The sequence below is a fragment of the Rhinolophus sinicus genome, linkage group LG10 (assembly GCF_036562045.2).
Source record: "Rhinolophus sinicus isolate RSC01 linkage group LG10, ASM3656204v1, whole genome shotgun sequence".
Taxonomy (NCBI): Eukaryota; Metazoa; Chordata; class Mammalia; order Chiroptera; family Rhinolophidae; genus Rhinolophus; species Rhinolophus sinicus.
Window position 1 is genome coordinate 52,043,227 of NC_133759.1, and position 26,704 is coordinate 52,069,930.

At 46.4% G+C, this 26,704-nt stretch overlaps 1 protein-coding gene across 7 annotated transcripts in view; it reads left to right on the forward strand.

Annotated features, from left to right (window-relative positions):
* FLNB (filamin B) overlaps positions 1–26,704 on the forward strand; it is a 125,340-nt gene that overhangs the window by 66,025 nt on the left and 32,611 nt on the right. For 4 of the 7 annotated variants that reach the window (XR_012489718.1, XM_019724157.2, XM_019724158.2 and 1 more), the window contains exons 9-28: positions 703–840; positions 2,759–2,885; positions 3,839–3,975; positions 5,032–5,225; positions 6,209–6,322; positions 6,942–7,085; positions 7,318–7,441; positions 7,775–7,935; positions 8,945–9,035; positions 9,301–9,470; positions 14,156–14,273; positions 16,469–16,731; positions 18,036–18,633; positions 18,908–19,081; positions 19,914–20,076; positions 20,688–20,848; positions 23,301–23,468; positions 24,500–24,592; positions 25,367–25,490; positions 26,469–26,625. Coding sequence is in view for 6 of the 7 variants with exons in the window: in XM_019724157.2 (XP_019579716.2) it covers positions 703–840; positions 2,759–2,885; positions 3,839–3,975; positions 5,032–5,225; positions 6,209–6,322; positions 6,942–7,085; positions 7,318–7,441; positions 7,775–7,935; positions 8,945–9,035; positions 9,301–9,470; positions 14,156–14,273; positions 16,469–16,731; positions 18,036–18,633; positions 18,908–19,081; positions 19,914–20,076; positions 20,688–20,848; positions 23,301–23,468; positions 24,500–24,592; positions 25,367–25,490; positions 26,469–26,625 (3,419 nt within the window). In the remaining variant the exon portion in view is untranslated. The remainder of the gene's footprint in view (positions 1–702; positions 841–2,758; positions 2,886–3,838; positions 3,976–5,031; positions 5,226–6,208; positions 6,323–6,941; positions 7,086–7,317; positions 7,442–7,774; positions 7,936–8,944; positions 9,036–9,300; positions 9,471–14,155; positions 14,274–16,468; positions 16,732–18,035; positions 18,634–18,907; positions 19,082–19,913; positions 20,077–20,687; positions 20,849–23,300; positions 23,469–24,499; positions 24,593–25,366; positions 25,491–26,468; positions 26,626–26,704) is intronic. The other 3 variants (XM_019724160.2, XM_019724161.2, XM_019724162.2) reach the window with 1 other exon arrangement.

Consider the following 26,704-nt stretch of genomic DNA (forward strand, 5'->3'; position numbering starts at 1 on the left):
TACTAGAGGCTCTCTTTGTCCTTAGAGTTCAGACTTCCAACTTTAGGTTTTTTGAACAGATCTAGAAATCCAATGGAGAGTGGTGTTTGTTGCTAATAGTTGCATGTATAGCTGCCCACATTCCGAGGACCTGTAACCAAAGGCACTGAAATGTTTGTGTGCTTTGGCCAAGGTGGGGTTGAACTGGCCTCTTTTTTAGCTATTCTCTGGCTCTTTGTGCAGAAGACGACAACGTTTAGACTTTTAGAAATGGCTGACCCAAAGTTTGGAACCCGATCAATGTTTTCAAGTGTTACATTTTCCAAGTAGACTTGAAAAAGTCCATTCTTCCCAATTAGTGGGCCCTTGAGTATAGCAATGAAGTCTGAACAATGTCCAGCACTGGGTCTTAACTCTCCTTCGCCACTTTAAGGATAAACGCCAGGATTTAGCTGGTACCAGGGAATCCACGCTGTGCTCTCTGGCTTCCTTGGCCAATGTAACCTCCCCCTAATCCCTCTGCGGTGTGGCTGGACAAAGTTATGCTGTGTCCTTATTTGCTAGCCTGGTGTGCTCCCTGAATGAGACCCCGGTCTCAGCAACTGCCGCATACTCTTTGTGCAAAGCAAATATTTTCTTGGCGGGTGGCTCCAGGTTACCTTGGCTTGCTCTACCCTGAGTAAAGAATGAAAGGTTGAATTGATGTAGAAACTGTGTTTGCAGCCTGCAGTCCAAATGCCTGCCGGGCCAGTGGACGAGGCCTGCAGCCCAAAGGCATCCGTATCCGGGAGACTGCGGATTTCAAGGTTGACACCAAAGCTGCCGGAAGCGGGGATCTCGGCGTAACCGTGAAGGGTCCTAGTAAGTGCTCCTTTGTTTCCCCATCTCAGGTGTGATTTCAGCTAACTTTGTAGCCGTGGCATAAAGATTTCACCCCATGGCCAATTCTGATCAATTTATCCCAGACATCTGTGTCAAAAGTTAGAGGTTATCTGGGCTCCACAGGGAAGGTAGTAGTGATTGATTAGTAATGTCTGCCTTGATTGCAGGTGAGGAATAGTGGTGGCCTGACAGCCTCACATTATATTAAGTCTTCTGGGAGTACCAAAAGCAGTGACGCAATGCAGTTTGGGAAATGCTGTCCTTGGAACTACCTCAAGTGGCCCATTTTTTATTTGAGGAAACCTAGGCTTAGAGAGGAAGAGTCTTGCCCAAGGTCCCACAACTTGTAAGCATCTGAGCTGGAATTCATTTAAGCACAGTCTTCTTAACACGTTGCGTACGGATCACGAGAATCTTCGTTTTTTTCTGAGCCATGCGTTAAGGACGGATAACGAGAATTCTCGTTTTTACTGTTGACTCTTTTTACTTTGCACATTTTATTGAATTATTTGTGTTTCGTTAATAACAAAGGAAGCTGCTTTCTGCAGTATCACACCAGGAGGGATTACTAACATCATAGGTGAGTAAATCCTAAAAAATTCCATAGAAAAATAATAAATGACATAGAAGCATTTACGCTTTAAAGAGAAGAGTACATTTTAAAGTAGTTTCTTTTAAAAACCTGCCGGAACAGAGGGGTATGAGGGATTTAAACCCCACCGTACGCAACGTGTTAAGCCAGTAATTTCCTCACTACAGGTTATATTTTATAGACTACGAAATTATGTCGAGTTCCTAATTACTATGATCACTGCTTATAGAAGGAGAATCACATTCCCTAAGATTACGTTTCCTTTGTAAATAAATGCCATTCATGGAGGGGTGGGTTGTACCCTGCAACTCATTCTCGCTCCCTCTTTTGGGAAAGGAGACAGCAGACGCTAGGATGTGAGTCTACGCAGTCCTCGAGTTTTACCCTGGAACAGATAAGTAGATAAGCTTGGCATTTCTAGTTGCAGGAATAGCAGCCCTTGGCTTGTGGAATCTTGAGCTTCCTGTGCTAGGACTGCTGTTACCCTCTGTGTTCCCAACAGGCTGGGACAGGAGTGTTCTGAGCTCCAGAAAGTTAATATTTGATCTTAGAGTACCAAGCTTTGGGGCAGGCTGTTCCCCAAGGGCAGCCAATGTTCTAGACTGCTCAGACCTGGAGCCACGCTGCTCTGGTGCTGCCCTCCCTCCTGGCTTGTTGCTATAGGAGCCAAGGAGGAGTTTTTGTTGTGTGTTTTTTGTTTGTTTTTTCTGACCTTGGATTCTCGCTTGACTAAAATGGCTTTCACGGCCAAACCTCAAGGCTCAACATAAAACAAGTTCCTGCCTGACGGCTTGCTCTGGAGTTTGTAGTGTAGCATCTAAAACTTGTCTTGTAGATCTCATGCAAGAGCTTTGTCACTTTCATTGTCCGGCTTTAGTTGAAAAGGATATGCTGGGACACTAACCTGAAACTCATGCCAAATAGTCATAAGGGTTCAGTCCCTCCCTAGTTTTTGTGGGGGAATAAGATGGGTAGGATTGTTGAGAAAAATTGAGATGTGACTAGATTTATCTTTACACAGATCCAGGAGGTTCAGGACCTCATAGCCCCCTCATAGCTGAGAGAGCCTACCAAAGCCAGTCAGCTAGAAACCCTCCGTTTCCCCACAATTAGAAGCAGAGATGGGTCCATTTTTGGCTTTGGATTAATCTGTCAGGTTTTGGGGGTCCACCCTCTGAGGCAGCCCACTGAAGTTTCCTGTGTGGCTTATGCTTTGTGAATACTGCTGTCTTTCTGTTCTTGTCTTTCGGGTTCTCGTTCTGAGCCTAGGATGGCATTGGAAAATGGTGTGCTTCCTTCCCACAGAGGGTCTGGAGGAGCTGGTGAAGCAAAAAGGCTTCCTGGATGGAGTCTATGCATTTGAGTATTACCCCAGCACCCCGGGGAAATACAGCATCGCCATTACATGGGGGGGACACCACATTCCAAAGAGGTGAGTCTCCAATAGGAGTTACGTCTTCTTGGGAGGCTTGTTCAGCCCAGGGTTGTTTTCTGGGCTGCAGGAGAGAAAGAGGTCTGCTTTGTTGAAGACTTGTTTTTTTCAGAGCAGCACATACATTTGGCCTGTTCTCAAAAGCAGCAGAAAGTCACTGTGGTTTCGGCTGCCTTCCTTTAAATCAAATGCTCGTGGTTTGAGCCGATGGGATGCAGGGAAGCCAGAAGGAGCAGTAATAGAGAGCAAATGGGCCCTGTGCCTGTACACCCTTATGTAAACGGAGATTCTCTTTCTTTTAATGTGTGCCTCTGTTCAGGAATGCCGTGGGGTAAAATCTGCTATGGTTTACATTAAAATCCTCTACGTGAGCTCAGTCAGGAACCAAGGGACGCAGCCTGCAGCTTTGCTGTGTGGCATTGGTGTGGCTCTCCTTGCTTCTCCATGTTTCCCAGCTCTCCTGGGGGCAACTTGAAACTCTGAATAAATTCAATTTGCTTTGAGACGTATCTGGGCATATTATAGCGTTCTGAGAATCTAAGTCAACTATTTTTTAATCTCCTGTACGAAAATTAAAACACATTCATTCATGTATGATATAAAGCCTATTCCACCTAGTTTTCTTATTACAGCATAAGCAGGATGTGGAAAAGTGTACACTCTCTTGCCTTCCAGGGCTCCCAGTCTGGTGAGCCCTGCACACAAGTGACCAGAAGGATAGTGCAAGACTGTGTGGCTTGAGTGCCAACCCGGTGGCCACCTGAAGGCCCTGAGGCAGCACATTACATTATATTGTTGACATAATAATGGCTGGGGGGGACCTGCTGGAAGAAGGGCTTGGCAAGAGATGGGGCGTGCAGGTAAAGGGATCAGACAAGTGGAAAGAATATGTGTAAACAGCTTATGGTTGTACCCTTTGCTCTTCTTTAATGCTTCCGTTCCTTTTCTTCTAGCCCCTTTGAAGTTCAAGTTGGCCCTGAAGCAGGCATGCAGAAAGTCCGAGCATGGGGCCCTGGCCTCCATGGCGGAATTGTTGGGCGGTCAGCAGACTTCGTGGTGGAGTCCATTGGCTCTGAAGTGGGGTCTTTGGGTAAGTGGAAGCAACTGACCAGCAGCTTCTGGACGGGGTTTGGGCCCGGTGTTAGGCTGAGAGTTGGAGCCCCCTCTAGGCCTCACTACCCGTATCCTCCTGGTCTCCTTACCACCTGGCGCCGCCTCTGGATACTGTTGTGGAATTGCAATTCCCATTCTCCTCACGCTTTAGCTTGCCCTCTGCCTCATTCATTGCTTTATCCACTAGACCTCGAGGGCAGAGGCCTTCTGTAGATGTTGTGCCTGGAACATAGTAGGCACTCAGCAAATATTGTTGACTGATCCTTTGTTTAGATGAATGAATTAATTTTGCTGAAATCAAAAATTTGGGAAGTAAATATTCTTTTGCACATAACAATATATTTAAAATACACATCTGTATATATGATCCTTTTAGATCAGTGGTTAGCACCGATCTCTTTTCAAAGGATCAGATAGAAATGTTTTAGTTTTGTGGGTCATATTCCGTCTCACAACTATTTGACTTCACCAGCAAACAGCCGTAGAAAACACATAAGCGAAGGAATGTGACTATTTTTCAGTAAAATCTTATTTACAAAAATAGTCAGTGGGTCAGAACTGGCCCACCGGCCTAAGTTTGGATGACCTCTGTTTTAGGTAATAGCAATAACTAGAGGGGAAAATAGGAAATCACATTTAATTTTTCCTTCCAGAGAGATAGTAAACATTTTGGTATATCCTTGTAGACTACAAGTAACATTAAACCTTTTGGTATATCCTTTGAGTGGATTTGGTGGGGGGAAGGGTGGGCATTGGTTTAAGGCTTTGCATATGTGTTGCCATATTGCCAACAGAAAGGTTTGCTCGTTGACCTTCATTGTTAGATGGTGTTTTAAAAAAAAAAAAAGTATAAAATCCAATTTTTCCGTCACTAGTGAAGACTCAGTAGACTTGGTTTTTATGGGAAAGAGACACAGAAGTCACTCTTCTGGCCAGTACTTGGCTTTTAGGCAGGCAGAGGGCGTGAGTTGGTAGTAACATGGAATAGGTACTTTCCCCAATGTAACCGGGGTCCTCCTACCCCATCCCCCAGGGTTTGCCATTGAAGGCCCCTCTCAGGCGAAGATTGAGTATGACGACCAGAATGATGGATCGTGCGATGTCAAGTACTGGCCCAAGGAGCCTGGCGAATACGCCGTTCACATCATGTGTGATGACGAAGACATCAAGGACAGTCCGTACATGGCCTTCATCCACCCGTCCACAGGAGACTGTAACCCAGACCTGGTGAGCCAGCTGCTTTTATTTCTGTCTTCTCTTTCTGGCTCCAGACATCTTCCCTTCTGCCTGGAGGGTTGCCTTAAGCAGAGTGTTGAGAGATGGCAAGGGGAGCCACTTAGAGCTTAGAAAGGAAACGGGCCTGAATTGGAATCCTGGCAGTACCACTGAGTACTTTTCTAATGTTGGGCAAGTAACTTACCTCTGACCCTTGATATCTTCCTCTATAAAACGGGAATGATTGTAGCATCTGCTTCCTAGAGTTCCCTGGATGATTCAAGGAGGTGACGAACATGCATAAAAACAGCCCTTAGCCCAGTGCCTGGCCCCGGTAGGCAGCTCCATAAGAAGCTGTTTCCTACAACCCAGAGCGTCCTATTTCAGTCTTGTCACTTTCTGTTGTTATTATTTCAAGATGTTCCATATTTCTCTCAGTTGCCTGCTCCTAAATTGGAGCAGTGTTTCCAAGAGCTCCTCTCACACCCTTTTCAAGCTGATAAGCATCGAGCCTGAGCCAACCTACCCCCCGTGTGCTGCTGTTGGCCCACGTGGGCAGCTGTCCATAGGCTGATGTCAGTCGGCTGGGAGCTACCCTTCTTGGCCAACTGGGGTTTTTGCTCTCTGGGGGCTGCAAACATTTAGAATGCTGTTTGTAGTAAAGATTCTGAGCCCCTTCAAAGTGGGAACATTGAAATTGGGGCATTGCTGGAGGTTCCCGCCCCAGTTACTGGAAGTTCTCTATGTCAGCTCAGAATAAGTCAGGGAGCCCAGGCTAGTTTGGGACCTCACAAGAGGTTAATGATATTGTTTTTTATTTTGAAGTTAGAGCCTACTTGAGCATTTTCCTTCCCGTAACCATCCTGTTACGTGGGTGCTATAAAGCCAGGCACAGTTGTTTTCTCCTTCTCCTGTCCCCTGGTCATCACTCTTCATATAGGGGTTTAGTTGGGGCATTACACAGAAAGAGAATCATTATTGATTCTTTGCTCCAGGTCCAAGCATACGGGCCAGGTTTGGAGAAATCTGGATGCATCGTCAACAACCTGGCTGAGTTCACCGTGGATCCTAAGGATGCTGGAAAAGCTCCCTTAAAGATACTTGCTCAGGTAAGTTTGCAGGGGCCACCTGTGCAGGTAATTGTCAGGTGATAAGATCCGACAGTTTAGTGGCAAGTTGCTCAGCCCACCTGAGCTTCAGTTTCCTTAGCTACACATTGGGAATAATAAGAATATTTATCTCATGGGCTTATGTGAGGAGTAAGTAAGATGCTATTATAACATGTAAAGCATGGTGTTTTCATTTTTATGATTTGTGTTCTATGGAAACAAGGCTTGATTGTTTCCTATTTCCCTGTAAATGTCCTTTGGTATGGAGGAAGCTTCCTTGGCCATGCAAGATGGGACGTTTGTAAATAAGGATTTATTAAATATGTTAATTTAATTCAATTTGCCCAAAGGATTTAAATGCAGGAATTGAAATTAAGAAGTATTGAGTGGTCATGGCTTTCTTTTGGGGCCATTTGCTCTTAATAATTAAAAATAAATGCATGTAGTATTTTATCACCTGTGGTTATGGTCATTGTATTGTGATAACATATGATAGTCATTCCATGAAGTCTTATTGGATGAGTGAGTGGTGACTTCACCGTCTTGAGAGGCCACATGGACCTATTTGATGTAGACGGTGTGAGGGCCAGCTCCCTCCCTAGCCCCTGATCTTTTGCAGGATGGGGAAGGCCAGCCCATTGATGTCCAGATGAAGAGTCGGATGGACGGCACGTATGCCTGCTCGTACACCCCAGTGAAGTCCATCAAGCACACCATTGCTGTGGTCTGGGGAGGGGTGAACATCCCACACAGCCCCTACAGGGTAGGTTATGAGGCGGAATCCTGGCCGTGGTATGACAAGCCCAGTCCTGCGGCAGGTCTGCCTGATGGCCAAGGCAGACCCATCCTGGGTGGGCCTGAAAGATGGCATGGCCTGAGGGACAGAGTGCTCTAGATTGTCTCAAAGGACCATTTGTAACAATGTTCCCTAACAGTCTTTTACTGGGTCCAAATAGAGGAAAACTTGATTACAACTTTCTCCATGTTCTCTCTAGGTCAACATTGGGCAGGGTAGCCATCCCCAGAAGGTCAAAGTGTTTGGGCCAGGCGTGGAGAGAAGTGGACTGAAGGCCAATGAGCCTACTCACTTCACAGTGGACTGTACCGAGGCCGGGGAAGGTGAGAGGGGGCTTCACCCAACGCAGCGATTGTTGCTCCTTGGGGAATAAAGGCGTTTTCATAACATTTCAAGGGCAGTAAACTTTGAACCAGGAAGTAGTCCACCTGAATAGGTAATTATTCATCTAATGAGCGTCTGTGTCAGTTCTTCAGTGACATCATTGCTAATCCTCCATCCGTTCTCCAAAACCCTGGCTTACCACTATCTCTTTCTCGTGTTTCTTACTGGAAACTTCCCAATTGCTCATTTTAGGGTGTTCATCTGAGCTGGAAGTGATTGCCTTGGACATGCTGTTTCTTGTAAACCGGTGCTAATGAGCTGGTCTGTTCCAGGTGATGTCAGCGTTGGCATTAAATGTGATGCCCGGGTGTTGAGTGAGGACGAGGAAGATGTGGATTTTGACATTATTCACAACGCCAACGACACGTTTACAGTCAAATATGTGCCTCCTGCCGCCGGGCGATACACCATCAAAGTTCTCTTTGCATCTCAGGTGTGTGTTTGGGTCTAGATTCTTTCTGGCCCCCTATCTGCATATTTTCTTCTTGTTTTTTTTTTAGCAATAGGGAAGGTGTCTTGAGAATTCTGCTCAATAGTTTTCCTCTCTGGTTCCTTAAAAACAAGAAGGAAAAAAAACCCAGAACTAAAATCTGACCACTTTCTAACAAAAGTGAGGTCTTGTATTTATTCAGTGGTTAAAAGTGGGACTCTTGAAAGAAATTGGTTTGTTATAAACTTTCATCAAGTTTTTCACTGAAATGTAATGAACTTCTAGCTTTGACCTCTTTGAACCAATGCCTTTGGCCTCAACCTTGAAACTTTTATGGAGAGAGGAATGTGGATGTTTCAGATAGCGTTCCTATTTATTATGTGTGATAGTGAAGATAGGGCGAAGCAGTACCAAAAATAGGGAATAATGGAATGCTGGGGATTCAAATCAGCCTTACATAAAAATAGGGACCTCAGAAGAAAGTTCTGTTCCCAAAAGTGTTGGTCTTGAGTTGGCTTCATCCACTTTACCTGTTCTGCCTTCACTAACAGTCTCAACATTCTTATTGAAGAATTGTAACCATTCTATTTCTGATCAATTCCTTGTATTCCCTAAACCTTAGCTTTCACCTTTCTCTGGAGGACATTTCCTTCCCTCTGACACCCTATATTATCATTTTTGGTTTTCTTCTTGGTAGTATTTTTTTGTATCCTAAATACTCAACATTTGGTGTGAAAGGCTCAGAGCTTTCAGATTTGTTTGGGGGAAACCGTCCTTTATCAAAACGAGCCAAAGCCTGTGATACAGGGGACCCAGGCATTCCTAAGTGACCGATTATGGTCCGTACCTGATGCTAGAGCATGAAGACTTGACACGGTGATAACAGAAGTTTGCTCAGCACCCGTTCAAATCAAAGTTGTGCTGAGGGTTTCTGCCTATGCACTTGGGCAGAAGGCTAAGCTCTGGCAGTTGCTCCAGGGGCTTTCCTACTGAGACAGTGTTTCTGCTACAGGAAATCCCCGCCAGCCCTTTCAGAGTCAAAGTCGACCCTTCCCATGATGCCAGCAAGGTGAAGGCAGAAGGCCCGGGGCTTAGCAAAGCAGGTAAGATGGCGTGTGCGTGAGGCCGTCCTGGAGGCCTTCTGTAGGCGGTGGCAATGGCAGTATTTGGTCTGGGGCCTTGAGGGATGTACCTCCACCAAAGGGGTGTTCGATCAGAGCTCCTGCCCGAGTGGTTGGCATGGCTGAGCCCCAGCCCTGTCTCTGGCTGCCTGGGTAGAGCTGATGCTGATGAACCTGTCAGACTGGTTCTAAAAGTGAAACCATTTGGGCCAGGCCTGGCTCCTCACGTCCCGGTTTATCTTTCCAGGTGTGGAAAACGGGAAACCTACCCACTTCACTGTCTACACCAAAGGGGCCGGAAAAGCCCCACTCAATGTACAGTTCAGCAGCTCACTTCCTGGTGATGCGGTGAAGGATCTGGATATCATCGATAATTATGATTACTCCCACACAGTTAAATACACACCCACCCAGCAGGTAGGCTTCTTTCCATCCCCTTTCCCCTCAGTGCTGTGCTGTGTCACTTTGGGTGCCAGCAGTGTAAACTGCTCTGTTGAAGGGCTCCCCTGTGGGAGACGGGCCTTCATGCCTTTCGTTCTGCACCTGTCTGGGAGCTGACAAAGAGCCCGATTGGTCTTTCAGGAGGGCCTGCGGGATTCCCCAAGAACAAGCAGGAAGCTAGCCTGTATCTCCGCACCCCAATCTCCCACCTACGTTTTGGGTTTTAGCAGAGAATTGCCAAGTTCTTGAAGTTCAGGACCTAATAATCTCTCTCTCTCTCTCACACACTCTCCCATCCTTACCTGCTGAGTCTTTGATGAGTTACTGAAAAAGAGGTGTCATGCCTTTATGTTTCCTTCCTGGCCCTTTTAGCTTAGTTTACCCTTTTTTACAAGGTGTTGTGGTGGCATCTTTCTCAAGGTCTTTCCTCAAAGAGCCAGTTTAGCCTTTAGGCCCTCAGCCCCGGTACAATATTTAGGACCCCATACTGTCCTCTTTCACAGAATTCAGGAATACAGACAGGATCTTGCCAGCCAGGCTGCTTTGATATGATTGTTTTAGGCAGTTAAGGGCCTTAAAAACTACCTCTCTGTACTAATTCATGTTTATTCAACATTTTGTTTTGCTTCACGTCTACACCTCTAGGGTCTGGGGAGCAGACATCCTTGCAGAAAAGCCTGGATTTTATTGCCCAGACCAGGTGTTCTAATCAGTCATTCCAAACATCTGAGATTCCTTCATTCTTGAACAGCAGAGTCCCCCTATGAGAGAAATGCCTTTTGTAGGAGAAGGGCGATGCTTTCTCAGAAACACTGCTCAGGAAGCGTCATTCCTGCCCGGACCACCCCAGTAAGGAGCTGGCCAGAGCGTAGTGGGGAACAATGAGGCATACAGTGAGGATGAGGGAAGGTGTAGGTGTCTCCTTGCATCGGGGGCTGGTATCCTTGGCAGTAGAATCTTTGCTCTGAAAACCTCCCTGACAGTGGGCGTGTTTGTCTGGGGCAGGCTCTGTGTGCCACATTACAAGTGTGGCCTCTTGCCATCAGCTGTGCTTCTTCGTGTGTGTGTGTGTGTGTGAACTTTAATGGGGTTCATTATTAGAAATGGTAGAACGAATACTTTCATAAGTTAGAGACCCTTTTCTCGTCAGGCTGCACAGTGCTAAGCAGGCAATTATTTTCCTGCGGATGCTTCCAAGGGCTGGTGGGAGCCTTACCTCTCAGAGTGCTAGCTTGATGTCATGTTTCTTGTCAGTGCTCCATGTGCCTTGGGAGAAGGTACCAGAATGCATGGCCATGCATGCTGGTCAAGATCTCAAGGTCATAGATGCTTCTGAAAACATTTTGAGATGCTTAACTTTATCCTTTGTATACCTTTTTGGGTTTCGGCTGAGCTGCTAAGACGTAAGTTGCACACGCCAGGGCGGGCTCAGGTTTTGACCCACACCCCCAGAAAGGACGTTAGAACCCACTGCTCCGGGTGCCCCCAGCTGCCAGTCGAGGCCGAGGTGGAGGTCAGGAGCCCAGGTCCTGTTTCGTTATATTTGAAATGAAGCTAGGGTGGGAGGCTCCATACTCCAGTCACCCCAAGGTCAAGGTCATCTAATTCTCTGATAGCAGGTTCGAAGGCTGTCTGCATGCTCAGTGGCCACTTGGGGCTGTTTGTCCAAATGATGCCCATTGTATGTCCAAGGAGGCCTTGCTGTCAGTCACTGCCTCGAGTGTGAAAAGCTCCACGGTGTCTCTAGTCCTTTGTTATGTAGACTGAAGTTCACTGTTTCGTTATTTGAGCAACTTGCAATTCTGCACATTTCTCTATGGTAAAGAAAACAAATTAAATCTCTCCTGTTGGATTGTGAGTTTGCCGAGGACAGGATATCCTATTTTTATAGATATAGATATAAATATAAATAGTCTATATTTCCATCTCTGGCCCCAAGCACAAGGCCTGGCGCTGTGGGAGCTCCGTATGGATTTAGGGCCAAATGGGTGAATAAATGAAGCCACAACACACAAGCAGAGACAATGGAAGAACTTTGTAATGCGGTAGGAGAGTGGAGCCTGCACCTTCTCATTCTCCTTTGAACTCTTTCATTCTGAAGAGCAGCGGACAGCTCAAGATTGGGTTAAATAAGCATACCTTTTGAGCCCTGCTCTTGGAGGTGGTTAAGAAACCCGGGTCAGCCCAGCAAACTCTGCTGGACAGAGGCGGGAAGCATCCTTTGCAGGCTGACACCCCCAGGCACACTTCCTGGTGGTTTTAGGGAATAGCAAGCTGGAACTTTCCAGAAACGCAGCTGGTATGTGTGTGTGGAGAGATGGGCGTGGGTGAGCGCTGCAGCCTCTGAAGGCAGACTGCTGTGTGAGGAGCCGCAGACGTACCTGATGGCTGGCTCTTTGCTCCCAGTACCTGCAGTCCTGTGGGGGCGCCAGGGGTGCGGGTGCTGGTTGATCCTGTTAGCTCTTCTCAGAACATAGTGGTCAGAGCTCTCTTTGCCTCAGAGGACTGGACTTGCTGGGCTGAGGCTTGGGGGCCTCCCAAAAGTCAGACAAAGGCTTGATGTTTTGGAAGGGAAATCATGCAGTGCCGTTTATCCCGAGGATCTCGTCTTCTTGCGCTTTTGGTTGTCTGTGACCTCAGGTGACTTCAGTTTCTCACCCCAAGCTTCCCCAAATAGAGCAGTTTGAGAAGCTGGTGGCAGCAGCTCCATGCTGAGTCAGGAACCACTGGGAATTGAAAATGCCACCTGCGACTGTGGCACCTTTAGGAAACCCCAGGAGCTCGCTGAGCCTCACAGGTAGAAGTAGTATTACTGCTGGCAGCTGTGGTGTCACAGAGGTGTCTGGACTTGGGGCCTGTGGGCGGCTCTCCATCCTATCCTCATCCGAGCTCTCGGAGGGGCTCTTGCGCGTGTGGTTTGCAGGATAAGGTAAACGTCTCAGAAGCACAAAGGGGAGAGACTAAAACTGTCCTGCAGTCTGCGATGTTTTTGTGATATGTGCCAGGGTCACTGCTCAGACACTGCTTACTTCAGAGCCTCTAGGGAAAAAGCACAGTCCCATCCTTGGCTGGGGCCGCCGAGGAAACCTTAAAATGCTGCAGGCCAGCGCAGGTGCAAACCTCTAAGCTTTCTTCCTTCCCCTGGTTAGGTTATTTAGAGTTAATTTCCTATCTGAGTTTTCGTTTTGTTTTGTTTTATGACTGGTAATGAGAACATACTTGCTCTTATGGGATGTGTAGGTTTAATTGAAAGAGGATTTTGATTCCTCTCTGTTTTGGCGCTCCAGAGAGGCAATCAGAAAACTTATAGAGGGTGGGTGGTCAAGAAGGTTTTTCCAGGACCCTGGGTGAGCTGTAAGGCCTAGCACGTAGGAGTTAGGGACTTGGGGGCAAATTGAAGCTCTGGAAGAGCTGGCATGTTGAAAATGCCACAGAGGCTGAAGTAATAAGTCAGTCCCTACTCTGTTGAGTCTGATCTGTGTACATTTTACCATGAAATGTTACACCCTGGAGTCAGGGGGCCTGTTGGTTTTGTGTGCAGTGCAAATAAATCCTGGAAAATCAATCCTCCATTCTTCATTGATGTAACCAATTTTTTTTCTTGGCTCCCCCCCCCCCCCTTGTTATTACAAAAGGAATGTGAGAAAATATACATAGGCCAAAAGCTACACCCTTTTAACACTCGATCAGTGACAGCTTTCAGCAGGGGCTGGATTCCAGCAAGGCCGCTGGATTCCTGGGAAGATTCATCTCTCTCTCCCATTGCGGCTTTCCCTCCCACGTCCTCTTACATTATCCCTGGACCTTTGAGGTGAGGGGATCTTAATCGACTGAGACAGCCATGGGCTTTCATGGAGCCTTGGTTTGGAGAGAGGGCACTCAGCCGACTGTGGAGAGAGGAAGCCAGCAGAGAGTGGGCCAGGATGGGCCAGAGGAGAACGGCAGTACATACGTCCGTGCTGTGCCTCCATAGCCTCTGGGGCCCGCCAAGCCCACAGGCCCAGCCTGCCTTCAGTCTGGCAACTTTTCTTTCCTTGACATAAGATACAGGAGTTTAGATACTGTGCAGTGGTCTTATAACAGGTCCAGGTGAACTCCTGCAAATCTCTTTCTTAGCTTGGTGGCCGGAAATCAATTCCCAGGACAGGGGGGAAAAAAAAAAGATTTTGTTTGGTCAGAGGCTCCCAGGCTCTGTGCTTTACCCATGGCCGGGGCCGGGTGTGTGTTGGGTGGGAGGTAGTGTGGCAAAGCTGCTAGGATATGGGTTTGGGTGCCATGGGTGTGAGGCCCAGCTCTCACACTTACCAGGCATGGGACTCTGGGGGCTGGTGACTTCACCTTTCTGACCTGAAGTTTCCTTTCCTGGAAAAAGGATGACAGAGGGAACCACCCCTTAGGACTGTTTTTGAGATTGAATCAAGGAAATGCTTACAAGCACAGAGGACAGGACGCTCCTTATGTTGTCCCTGTTCTTATTCATTGCTCTTATTTTATCTGATTTCTCTGACTTTCTTACCATGGGGCCAGAAGCTTAGAGAAATATGTCTGAGATGCTTTCTAAAGCCAATACCCTGTGTCTCTGGGAAGCATGAAAGATCCAGAAGACAGGTTGAAACACAAAGTTAGTCCTCAAACGTGTCCTCGGTTTTCTCTCATTCCAGGGCAACATGCAGGTTCTGGTGACATACGGTGGGGACCCCATCCCGAAAAGCCCTTTCACCGTAGGCGTGGCTGCTCCGCTGGATCTGAGCAAGATAAAAATTAACGGCCTGGAAAACAGTAAGTGTATGAAGGGAGGGGAGCTGGGTCATTGAAGACCACCATCCAAGGCCGTCAGTTAGATTCCCTTCAAAAGACGTTTGCAGAGAAGCAAATTCTGTCTTACAAGACTTTGCAGATGGATGGACTTGTTTTCCGTGAGCTCTGTGACCCTACCTGCTGCTCAGTCTCGCTGAGCCTGTTTTTTTATTCGTAAAGTTGGGAGGAGGGGGCGGGTAGGGGTAGGAGTGGGGGTGGTTAAGAACACTCAAGGGAATATTGAGAAAATTAAATGAGCTCATAATTCAGAGGCTGGCACAGTAACTCAGTAACACCCCTCAGTAACTTGGATCACAGTGAAATGTTTTCATTACAAAGAAGTTGGGCACATTGCTTTCTGGTGAGTTTCTACTGTGCCAGCTCTCCTTGGCCACTGACTCCAAGTGAGGGTTGAGAGTCAAGTACAAAAGCCAGTTCCCTGGCTCTCAGAAACGACAATTACAGTGCACCCCCACACCTAGCCCAATAGTCCTTTAGCTTGTTAAATATCTTATTACTACAAGATCATTTCATTTATTTTAAATTTTTAATTTTATTAGGGAAAATTTCAAACATACAAAAGTAAAGAGAATGGTATATAGTATGAAGGCTGATGTATTTATCACTCAGTTTTAGAAGTTCAACATGTGATCATAAAAGTATTTTTTACCCAAATCAGTATTTTTTTAAACTGATTTTTCATCTAAAAACCACCACAGTTAAAAGTAAATTCCACTTTAACCATCACCACTTCTTTCCCTCCCTAGATTAACCAAAGTTATGGTTCAGTTTCTTTTTTTCCTTTTTTGTTTTTGGTTCAGTTTCTATCCTTCCAGACCTTCTCTCTGCGTGTGCATGTACATGTGTGCTAGCAGAAAACATTTGGCAGTGTTTATTTTGCATTCAAATTATCTTCCTCTACCCATATGTCTTCAGCCTGCCTTTTTACATCAGCAGTTCTGCTTGGAAAACATTCACACTTTAATCCCCTTGTTGGCGTTAGCTGCCAAGTGACCGCAGCCTGGCTGTACCTCAGTGGCACGTTCACCTGGTTTCAGGCTCACACAGGGCTCGGCGTGTACCCCCACGGGAGGCCTCTTGTTTCACCAGTGAGAGTTTCTTGGGGTCTCGGCAGGAGCATCGGTGAGCACCTTCGTGGACCTATGACCCAAATGCAGGAGTTGTGAATGAGCCAGCTCCCAGCCCGGGGCTCTGACGCAAGAGCTCAGTGCTGCCAAGCTCCTTTGTCCCTGGGGGGACAGCCAGCTCTGAGTATACGAGCAGTCACTGTCCAACCCTTCGCGTGTCCCCTTAACACTCCTTTCTCCAGACCAGGAAAAGCACAATGCCAATTAGGAAAAGCCTTCGGGACGGGGAGCTCCTTGCCTGTGATTCGGCAGTATTCATCTAGGCAGGTCCTGTGTTGCCCTAGAGTCAGGATTTCCCTGGGGTGGGGGTGGGGGGCTGTGCTCCCAGTGCTTTTGTTTTGGTTCAAAGTCCTTAACCTGTTTTTGTCAAACATAACACGTTGGTTTTCTGTGGCCCTGCTTTGCAAAGACCTTTCAAATACCAGCTCTGTGACTTTTGCCTTCTTGGCTGTGGGATTAAATTTGCTGCCAAGAATTAGTAAATAAAACACTGGCTTATGGGAATGTTTTGATATAAAGTTAACACCAAAAGTAAGGAAAGGAAAGAGGACAGTGTCAGATTATAATCGACTGGTCAGCAAAGCAGATTGTGGAATCAAATAAATTTAGGTTTGAGTCCCAGCTTTGTGATCTGCTGGACATGTACCCCGGGACAAGTTACTAACCTTTCTGGGCCTCAGTTTCTCCCTCTGTTAAAGCCATTGGTTACTAATAAATAAATACCCCATAGGGTTGTGGTGAACATTAAAGGAGATCATGTGCTGTACTCAGGCCTGATGTACAAAACGCGTTAGTAAATGATAGCTATCATTGTTACCATCATTAATTAATAGTTGTTCTTATACCAGTTGTTCCTCAGGCCAAGATGCCGATGATTCTCACTCAGTCTTGCGTCTTGTCCTCTGTAGCAGCTATTGCTTATTGTAGAGGCTGAGACGACCCCATGTCCAAGGGATCATCATTTCTGTGCTCTCAGTTCTTGCTGCTAAAAGGATCAGCTGATCAGTTTGGCTTCTTTCCCTTTTCTAGGAGTCGAAGTTGGAAAGGATCAGGAGTTTTCCATTGACACCAGGGGTGCGGGCGGCCAGGGGAAGCTGGACATAACGATCCTGAGCCCCTCCAGGAAGGTTGTGCCATGTCTGGTGGCGCCCGTGGCGGGCCGGGAGAGCAGCACGGCCAAGTTCATCCCTCGGGAGGAGGGGCTCTACGCTGTAGACATGACCTATGATGGACACCCCGTGCCCGGGAGCCCCTATGCCGTGGAGGCCTCACTGCCGCCTGATCCCACCAAGGTCAGCTTTGTGTTCGTTCCAGAACGTGTCTTCTAGTGTCTAATGTAACACCATAGTCCTCTGATGCTGGCAAACACCTTTAGAAAATCATGCTGTGATGAAAGTCAGTGCTCAACGGCTAACAGTAGTTCTCTCTTCTACAATTCGGCGTGCAGGGTCCTGTGGACAGCTGGGTCCCACCCCTCCTCTCATTCTCTGGCTGTGAGGGGCTCCCTGTCCTTGGGTTCCATTCTTGTCATTTGTTAGTGTAATAACTCACTCACTTAGTGGAATAACGATACTCGCTTCAAAGTGAGTCTGTAAGGGTAGGGGAGATGTGTGCGTGTGGAGGCCGCCACTGGCATCTGGTACACAGAATGAGCTCACCTTACAGATGCTAGAATGATAGGATACAAAAGTAGATTGTTCTCATTATTTCTTCCTACTAGTCTGAATCAAGGGTGTTCGAGTATGGCCAGTGGTCTGAATGGCATGAATCCTATAAAACTGTCTGTCTTGTTGAATGAGAGGTGAAAGCCTCAGCCTCCCCTTTCCCTTGTTTAAAATTTAGATTTTTCTATTTTAAAATTTTATTAGACTTTATTTTTTAAAGTAGTTTTAGGTTCATAGAAAGACTAAGAAGAAGGTGCAGAGATTTCCCACGTACCCCCTGCCCCAACGCATGCATAGCCTGCCTGTTATCACCATCTCCCAGCCGAGTGGTGCATGGTTATAACTGATGAACCTGCATTGACAACGTTATCACGCAAAGTCCATAGTATACATTTGGGTACACTATTGGTGTACAGTCTGTGGGTTTGGACAGGTATATAATGACATGCATCCATCATTCTCATTAATTTTTTATTATGCAGAATTTCTTCAGGGAGGTATAGCCATCAGAGCAACAGTGAGGTCTATGAAAGTCGTTCTACAAGGACTCAACCTGGGAAACCTGTGTGTGTTTGTGGGATGGATGTTAGGTCTCCAGTTCTAGCCTGGTGGTTCAGGACGGCCGGGCATGGCAGGAGAGAGGGAAGTCATACTCTGTGCTTCAGAGGGCCATGCCTCGCTGCTATGACTTTCAGTATTGATTAGTTCACAGCCATGTCTCCCTTTTGTAGCCATTTTCAGCATCAACTGCATTGTAGCTGTAACTCAATTGTGGGGGTGAGTGTGTGACCCAAGTTAGGCCCCAGGGAGAAGGCCCACTTGACCGAGATGTAATTCAGTGCCAGTTATAAGCTTGGGTGTTGAAAGCAGTACTGGCTGAGCAGTAATACCAGTGTCAAGCTGAGTTTGACTTTTATTCTTTCTTCAAATAGGTGAAGGCCCATGGTCCTGGCCTAGAAGGAGGTCTTGTGGGCAAGCCCGCCGAGTTCACCATTGACACCAAAGGAGCTGGAACGGGAGGTTTGGGCCTAACTGTGGAAGGTCCGTGCGAGGCTAAAATTGAATGCTCGGATAATGGCGACGGGACCTGCTCTGTCTCTTACCTTCCCACAAAACCTGGGGAATACTTTGTCAACATTCTCTTTGAGGAGGTCCACATACCCGGTTCTCCCTTCAAGGCCGACATTGAAATGCCCTTCGACCCCTCTAAAGTTGTGGCATCGGGACCAGGTCTCGAGCACGGGAAAGTGGGTGAAGCCGGGCTACTCAGCGTTGACTGTTCAGAAGCGGGGCCCGGGGCCCTGGGTCTGGAAGCTGTCTCAGACTCTGGAGCGAAAGCTGAAGTCTGTATTGAGAACAACAAAGATGGCACCTATGCCGTGACCTACGTGCCCCTGACCGCCGGCATGTACACGCTGACCATGAAGTATGGTGGGGAGCTCGTGCCACACTTCCCCGCCCGGGTCAAGGTGGAGCCTGCTGTGGACACCAGCAGGGTCAAAGTCTTTGGGCCAGGAATAGAAGGAAAAGGTGGGTTTCATAACAAAAGAGGGAGGCTGCAACCTCCCTGGATCCCCACCTCTGTCCCAGAATGTGTACAAGGGGTTGTATTGTCACTTGGCTGAGGCTACTCTGGAAGGGGCTCCTTTTGGGGGAGGGGTGCACATTAATTTCCTGATTTTGAGAGTCAGAAACCAGTTGTTTGTCGTCACTTAATGTTTTCTAAAGTGCAAAGAACCTTGGTTCTTGGATTTGCTCCTGGGTCTATTGTGTTGATGTTCTTACCTGTGTGATGGCTCTGCAGATGTGTTTCGTGAAGCCACCACCGACTTCACGGTTGACTCACGGCCCCTGACGCAGGTGGGAGGTGACCACATCAAAGCCCACATTGCCAACCCCTCGGGGGCTTCCACCGAGTGCTTCGTCACAGACAATGCCGATGGGACCTACCAGGTGGAGTACACACCCTTTGAGAAAGGTGCGTTGACTTCTCTTTGGACATGACCCTTGCTCAGAGTTGTGCTTGGCCATTTCCTCCCAGCGAGTGATGCTGACTTCTGCCTCACGTGCTCAGTCCATCTTGGCAGAGACACTTGCAAAGTGACGAGGGAATGTGAAAACCTCACGCCCCAACAGAGCCACCTGCCCACTCAGGGCCTCGCGTACTGGGCCGGTAGTGTGACAGTTGGGCTGAGTTTAGCTTAAGCCTTACCTGAGTAGGCTATACAGTGATGTCATGGAGATTGATCATTTGTCCAATTTTTTTAGCACATTAATTTCTTTCCTGAATATTAGGAATCATTAAAAAATTTGATAAATCATAAAAGCATTAAAAAAAGCACCATATAGCCTCATTACCTGGGTACATGATTCCTGTAAATGTCCTCATATAGATAGTTTAATCTCTTTTTATAGATGCATGTATGTTCCATAGTATGGGTTTTTCTTTGTCTTTTGGTTAATAACTGGGTGGAGTTCTCCCAAAGCAGGGTAGTATGTTTAAGATAACTGAATGTAGACTTGGTGACACTTGCTTGGAGAAGAGAGTTTGCACGTGAGTGAGTGGGTAGAGGGTTCGGGGTGGGGGGAGGTTTATGGGAATGCCAAGTGAACAGAAAGCATAAATAGGCAGTTTGTATTTTTTTAAAACTTGGATCATACCAATATTACTGTTTCTTTAACCTACTCTTTTCCAATAACATGGTAAAGCATGTAGACATGAATGCGTGGTAGAACCCTGGAGGAGAGCGTCACTTCCCACAAATAAGTGACTCCTCTACAATATGTTTCTGTTTTGTTCTTTTGAACAGGCCTCCATGTAGTGGAGGTGACCTATGATGATGTGCCCATCCCAAATAGTCCCTTCAAAGTGGCTGTAACCGAAGGCTGCCAGCCATCTCGGGTTCAAGCCCAAGGACCTGGATTGAAAGAGGCCTTTACCAACAAACCCAATGTTTTCACCGTGGTTACTAGGTAAGTCCCTGGGATTTATGTGGTGTGTCTCTAAAAGGGTAGCCCTAGGTAGTTTAACTGCTTTAAAGAAGTTTTATGGGGTGTTTCCTACATATGTGTCATGGTCTCCCAACTTTTGAGAGGCAATTTTTCTCTGATATTGGAGGCATTTTCTTTTGTAGAGACTTATGTTACAGAGAAAGACTGAGTACACCTAAAAAGCTACCAGAAAGCACTTGGTAAGAGTCATAAAACTGCTGAGCAAACGAGGACTACTTGGAAGCTCCTATATATGTCTGATAATGCAGACATATATAGCCAACCTCATATTTAAGTGAAATACCAGAAGAATTCCTATTAAAATCAATCACAAGACACATACCTGAATTGTACTTGCAGTCCTCGCCAATGCAATTAGATAAGAAAACAAATGAAAGATAAACATTGGAAAGGAGGGGTCAAAGCTATCTTTATTTCACCGTTAAGAAATTCCTTGTGTGAGAGGTGCTACAGTAGTTGAGTTGGATTGGCTAAATGGGAAGTTTATAGCGGAATTTTTAAATGAATTTTGGCAAGAAGCAGACTGCCATGGACTACTAGTACTATTTCACTTTCTTTTCCACACTTTTCAGAGGGGCAGGAATTGGTGGGCTTGGCATAACTGTTGAGGGGCCATCAGAGTCGAAGATAAACTGCAGAGACAACAAAGATGGCAGCTGCAGTGCTGAATATATCCCCTTTGCTCCAGGAGATTATGATGTTAATATCACATATGGAGGAGCCCACATCCCTGGTAAGCTATCCCTTTGAATGGAACCCAAAGAAGAGTTGATTTTGCATGAAAACAGGTTTGATTTTGCTTCTCTCTCTGAATAATAAATAAAAAAAAAAGTCTATTTGTAGTTGTGGAGAAGGGAGATTTTTCCTTAGGGCTGTATCTCCAAGAATATCCCAACTCCCAGTACTAATGGCAAAGAAGTGTTGACTTGGAGTTTTGACTGAAAATGGTTGTTCGTATGTTGGAGGACCAAGTTCTTAATTTAAAGGAAGGCTGTTTTTTTTACGAAGTTGAAAATCTCCACTTTATTTTATGGTTGGTTCTTATTCATCTTATACATGCATCTTGTTTTCTGTTTTTCACTGACAGTCCTGGTAGCTGATAAAGACACACAAACTCAAATTCTTATTTATTAATTTCTGTCCTATGTAGTAATGTAGTATATACACTTACTATAAAACAGGGTTTGTTATCCTCAGCACTTGATATTTTGGGATATATATTTTTTTAAATTAAAGTTTATTGGGGTGGCAATTGTTAGTAAAGTTACATAGATTTCAGGTATACAATTCTGTATCACATCATCTATAAATCCCATTATGTGTTCACCACCCAGAGTCAGTTCACCTTCCATCACCATATATTTGATCCCCTTTACCCTCATCTACCACCCCCTTTGGGATAATTTTTTTGTTGTGGGGCTGTCCTGCCCACTATAGTGTATTTAGTGGCCCATTTTGTGACAACCAAAAATGTCTCCAGATATTGCCAAATGTCTCAACTAGGGGTGATTTTGCCCCCTACAACATGACCCCTAGTTGAGACCCACTGCTATAAATGATTTAAACAATAAAGAAATATATGACTAAAGTAGTGAAAGGCTCTCTAACTTTTATGTTCCAGCAGGGGAATTTCCATAGGCTCTCATTCTGTGTGTTTAATGAAACAGTTGCCACCCAACACACATCTAGAAGGGCAGGTGAATGTGTGGTATGATGTGGACGCAAGTCTAAGGACTCTAGGGCTTCTCCCAAGTCAGCTAATGCCTTGTCTCGTGTGTAGTGAGAAAGAGACCCCCAAATTCCAAGACCCCCCAAACAGGAGGAGCCTTGGATGGGTCAGTGCTGTTTTTGCCCTGAAGGCCATATGCCAGAGTGAGACAGAGGGGAAGGGACAGGCTGAGGGTCCTATTTTCGGGTTTCTGGATCTACTCCTAGGAAGCTGAGTGTCTCCTGACTACATGCTTTCCTGATTCTGTCTGTTCTTTCCCCTTATCATGTGCCACTGTGCACACACCCTCACCCTCATTCTTTCTCTCACATTGATCAGAAAGCTTTGACATTCAGCTCAAAGTAATTCTACTCAAATGTTCATTTCAGCCTTAATTCAGTAAAAGTGATATTTCTCCTCAAACTTGTCCTTGCAGCTCTTTCAATATAGATTTTTAAACTCCTGTAATCACTAATCAAGGGGAGTTCAGCCCTGGACCAGACAAAGCTCCTGCCTCAGAAGCTTCCTGTCTAGCCTTTATGTGACCAAAATGTGTGGTAACTGCTATGAAGAAAGAGAGCAGGGCTCGGTGACAGGGTATGGAGCCATGGGTACCTTTTAGTTTTGCAACTCTGCTGTTCGTGGGGTAGGAGAGTAGGGCTCGGAAAATGGGTAGAAGGCGTCACCAGAGAGATGACGTGGTGGCTTCAGCCAGGCAGGTGGCAGTGGACATGAGTACCTCCTGCTTGTGGAGGCAACAAAGCTATTTTGATTTTGTTGGGAAAGTCTAGTGGATGCCATCAGACTTTGGAATTCCCCTTGTAGAAGGGGGTGAGAGTTTGGCTGACCCATGAGCTTGAAGCATATGGCCATTTTTGAGCATAATAACAGAAAGAGGCCCATGTGCAGCTTTCCCATCAGATGTAGATGGTGCCTTTCTATGTTTCAGACTCTCTGCTGCTTCCCAGAGCCTAATGCCAGCTTCTCCTGGACTCCAGAATTTTCCTAGGCAGAGTCATTTAGTAAAGTATTGGTTGATTCTCTCAGTGTCAGGCTTCCTAGCTAAGGGAACTTGTGAGGTGCTGCTGTGAAACATTCAGCAACCTGCTAGCTTCTGATTTGCTTGCATGGGAATTCTAGTTGGTTAAACATCAGCCCAGCTTTTCCTGGCCCAGTACAAAACTCATAGTGGGGTTATTTTTAACAAGGTATCCTGTCGTACCCGCAATGGCATATTGGTTTCCTGTGGTGGTCTGTTGGTGGTGGCTGCTTAGACCACCGAATCCACTACATCAGGAAGAAGGGCTGCCATGACTGATTGATGATGTCTGCCTGGGGCTGAGAACACGGGTGTGGCATAGCAGGCTTGGTACCTGCCATCTTGTACTTCAAGTTGTCTTCTTGGTTCTTGGCTTCTCACGTGCTAAGTTCAGACAACTTGCAGTGGACGCTCAGAATCCCGTGACCTCTTTTCCAGGCAGCCCCTTCAGGGTTCCTGTGAAGGATGTCGTGGACCCCAGCAAGGTCAAGATTGCTGGCCCCGGGCTGGGCTCGGGTGTCCGAGCCCGGGTCTTACAGTCCTTTACGGTGGACAGCAGCAAGGCTGGCCTAGCCCCACTGGAAGTGAGGGTCCTGGGCCCACGGGGTGAGTATTCATTCTGCCTTCCTGCTGACATTCACCTGCCCAGGGCAGAGACAACCATGACCCAGAGAAGATACTTTGCTTTTAAGTTTGGTCAGGAACTTAAAATTAAATTTCTCAAATGACTTTATTGCTCCATAGTCTAGCTAAACAGTAGAAGTTCCTGCCTAAAAGGTAGACAGGCCTGTTATTCCTCTCGCGGTCTGTCTTTCCCCCCACTTAATAATACAGCTTTAATTTCGTTTTCTTAAAGTAGTGAGATGAAGCAGATAGTGTTTGGGCTCCCACGTATAATCATTGTGCGGCTGCTTCATTACATGTTTTGGCATTTGTGAGGGGGCTGGGGTTGCTCTGGATTTGGGTGGGAGGTGAGTTTGGAGGTGATACTTCTGTTTGAGATGCCTTGGTGCTCACATGGACCACGTGCACACTTTCTGGAAATGACAGATACTCTGCTCACGTGGCACATGGCTTTGTCATTGTCCCAACTCCCTGGAGAGAGGAGGTCTCTTCGAGGATGGGCATTGTTGGCAATTTGGTCCACCCTTTTGACAGCCTGGGATGGGGGGTTGCTCAGGTGAGCAGGCCATTTTGGGACAAAGCCCTGAAGTGCATTAAAATTCACATTTTTTAGTGCGACCACATTACCTCTTCCAGCACTTACAATGTGCCATTCTCTGTTGAATTTCTTAAATTATCTGGGTTTATCCCCAGTGATGTGTTCTTGGCTTCACAGAAGTAGCAGATTGGGGGCTTCCTTTTTGTGGAGAGGAACTTGCTCCTTGATGGAGTTAGTTCAGCAGGAGGCTATGCCCCCTTGAACTCAGGGTAGAAGTGGTTTGGGGGAAATGAGGTCATGGGGCTGGAATCTGATTCCACAGAATTACTGAGCTTCAAGGTGTGTGTGTGTGTGTGTGTGTGTGTGTGTGTGTGTGTGTGTGTAGAGAGAGAGAGAGAGAGAGGGGCAGGCTTTACTTAGTTAGATATGTACCTCTATTATGGCGGATTCTTCAGTAACAGCCTTTTAATTTTAGCTGATGAGACAGATTCCCAGTCATGGCGCAGCCCCTTGAAAGCCATTTCAGAATTCTTTAAAGGTGACCCGAAGGGTGACTTTATGGAGACAGGTTTGCATTTTCCTATTGGCTGCTGCTTTAATATATATAACCCGAATGCCTCTTGCTGGCCTCTGCACTGAAATTGCCTTGTACGTCCCTCCTCTGCTTTGCTTAATGAGTATGTTTTGCTTTGGTTAACCTACCCTGCTGTTAACCAATCCTTGACGCTCATGTTTGGAACTGGGATCTAGAATCTACCAACACAATGCATGCCTTGATTATGCTTTAACATAATCTCCAACCATCCCCTGCAAGCATCACACTGATGGTCCCCTCACCCCATGAGATTGGCACCCTCACCTGCCCCGCACCTACACCCAGCTTGCTGGCACCTGTGGTCTTTGCTCAAAGGTGGCCACAAGTCTTGACTGGCCAGCACATTGGTTAATTTTGCTGTTCAAGGTTCTGGACTTTTTGGGCCTACATCCCAAGCATGCCTAACCATCTTGAAAGGATATATCACGTCTGCAGCCTGCATCTTCACCATACGCCCTGCAGGAACGAGTGTGGGCAGGCTCCTTAATTATACTTTAGGGCAGACTGAGTGTACTTCCGCCAGTAACAAGCTAAAGGTGTCTCTTGGGGTCATTTCTGGAACCATGAATTGGGGATCCTGTGTCCTGTGATTTCTTAGGCCTCTGATTATGGCCTGCTTGCCTTTGTGTTACTCATCAGTGGAAACCAATAGCTCTTGGGGATGAATGTGATTCTTTTTGTACTCAGCCCAGGGTGGAGTATAAGGCAGGCCAGACAGTTACTCAGAACATTCATCTCTGCCCTCAGGCCTGGTGGAGCCGGTGAACGTGGTGGACAATGGGGACGGCACACACACAGTGACCTATACCCCATCCCAGGAAGGGCCTTACATGGTCTCTGTAAAATACGCTGATGAAGAGATCCCTCGTAGGTAAGCTCCTGACACGGAGGGAAGGGGTCCAAACCGGACTCCAGCCCACCCCTCTGCAGGCTTCCTCAGTATTGCTCTGGTGGCCCACACATCCATCCGTCCAATCAGCAAGTATCACCGAGAGCCTGCTTGCTCAGCTCAGGCGTCACAACGTACTAGACCCTATGTCTGGGGCCCCTGCTCTCTGCCCTGCCCCCCCACACCTTGTGCCTTTCAGCCATTATTAACTTACGGACAAGCTGAAATCAAGGAGTTGGGAATCTTTGAGAAAAAAAAAATAAATACATTAGTTTATCAAAATCTTTTTTCTGTTGACCCTGCAAGTAGTTTTCTGATTAGGGCAAAGATTTTGACTTCTTTACTTGAGGATTTGGTTGCCAATAACATTCCCAGGAAGTGTGGGATAGAAGCCTTGCTCCTCGTTCATATTAATAAAAAATATATTGCATAAGCTCTTCACCTCTCAGAATAGCCTCCAAAGGTTTTTATAATCATACTTAAGATCCAAAAGTTTTTCCCATACCTCTAATATACATATGTACATAAAGAGCTCTAGCTATGTAGCTCTAACTATGTAGAAATATTTATAAATTACATCTATGTATTTACTAATAGCATACAAAAATAAGAGGATGAGATAAAATAGTAAAACTGAAGTTCCAATATGCTCTTCCCATTTTGGTGACTGTTGTGTTAGCGTAATAAAACAAGGTTAAACGTGTTAACCCCATGTTTCCCAAACAAATTTTGGAATTAGTTTATATTCCCCGGAATGCAATTGGGGAAAGTCAGTCTGTTGTATGATAGTTACTACCTCCCAATGATAAATATCTGCTGGACTTAAGACATTGACTAAATGTACCATGTTATCTGCTCTAGAAATCCCTTTTGCCATCCCAGTTGCTTCATGTAAAAGAGGTCAGATGTAGTGGGGTTGACATGAATCCATACTGACTGAGTATATATGTGTCTCTCAAGTCCCTTTAAGGTCAAGGTGCTTCCTACATATGATGCCAGCAAAGTGACCGCCAGTGGCCCTGGCCTCAGTTCCTATGGCGTGCCTGCCAGTCTGCCTGTGGAGTTTGCGATCGATGCCAGAGATGCCGGGGAAGGCCTGCTTGCTGTTCAGATAACGGTAACTGGGAGCTCGTTTCTGGGGTCACATTGATTAATGATAACCCTGGTCAGGGGTAAGAACCAGGATTCTAATAACC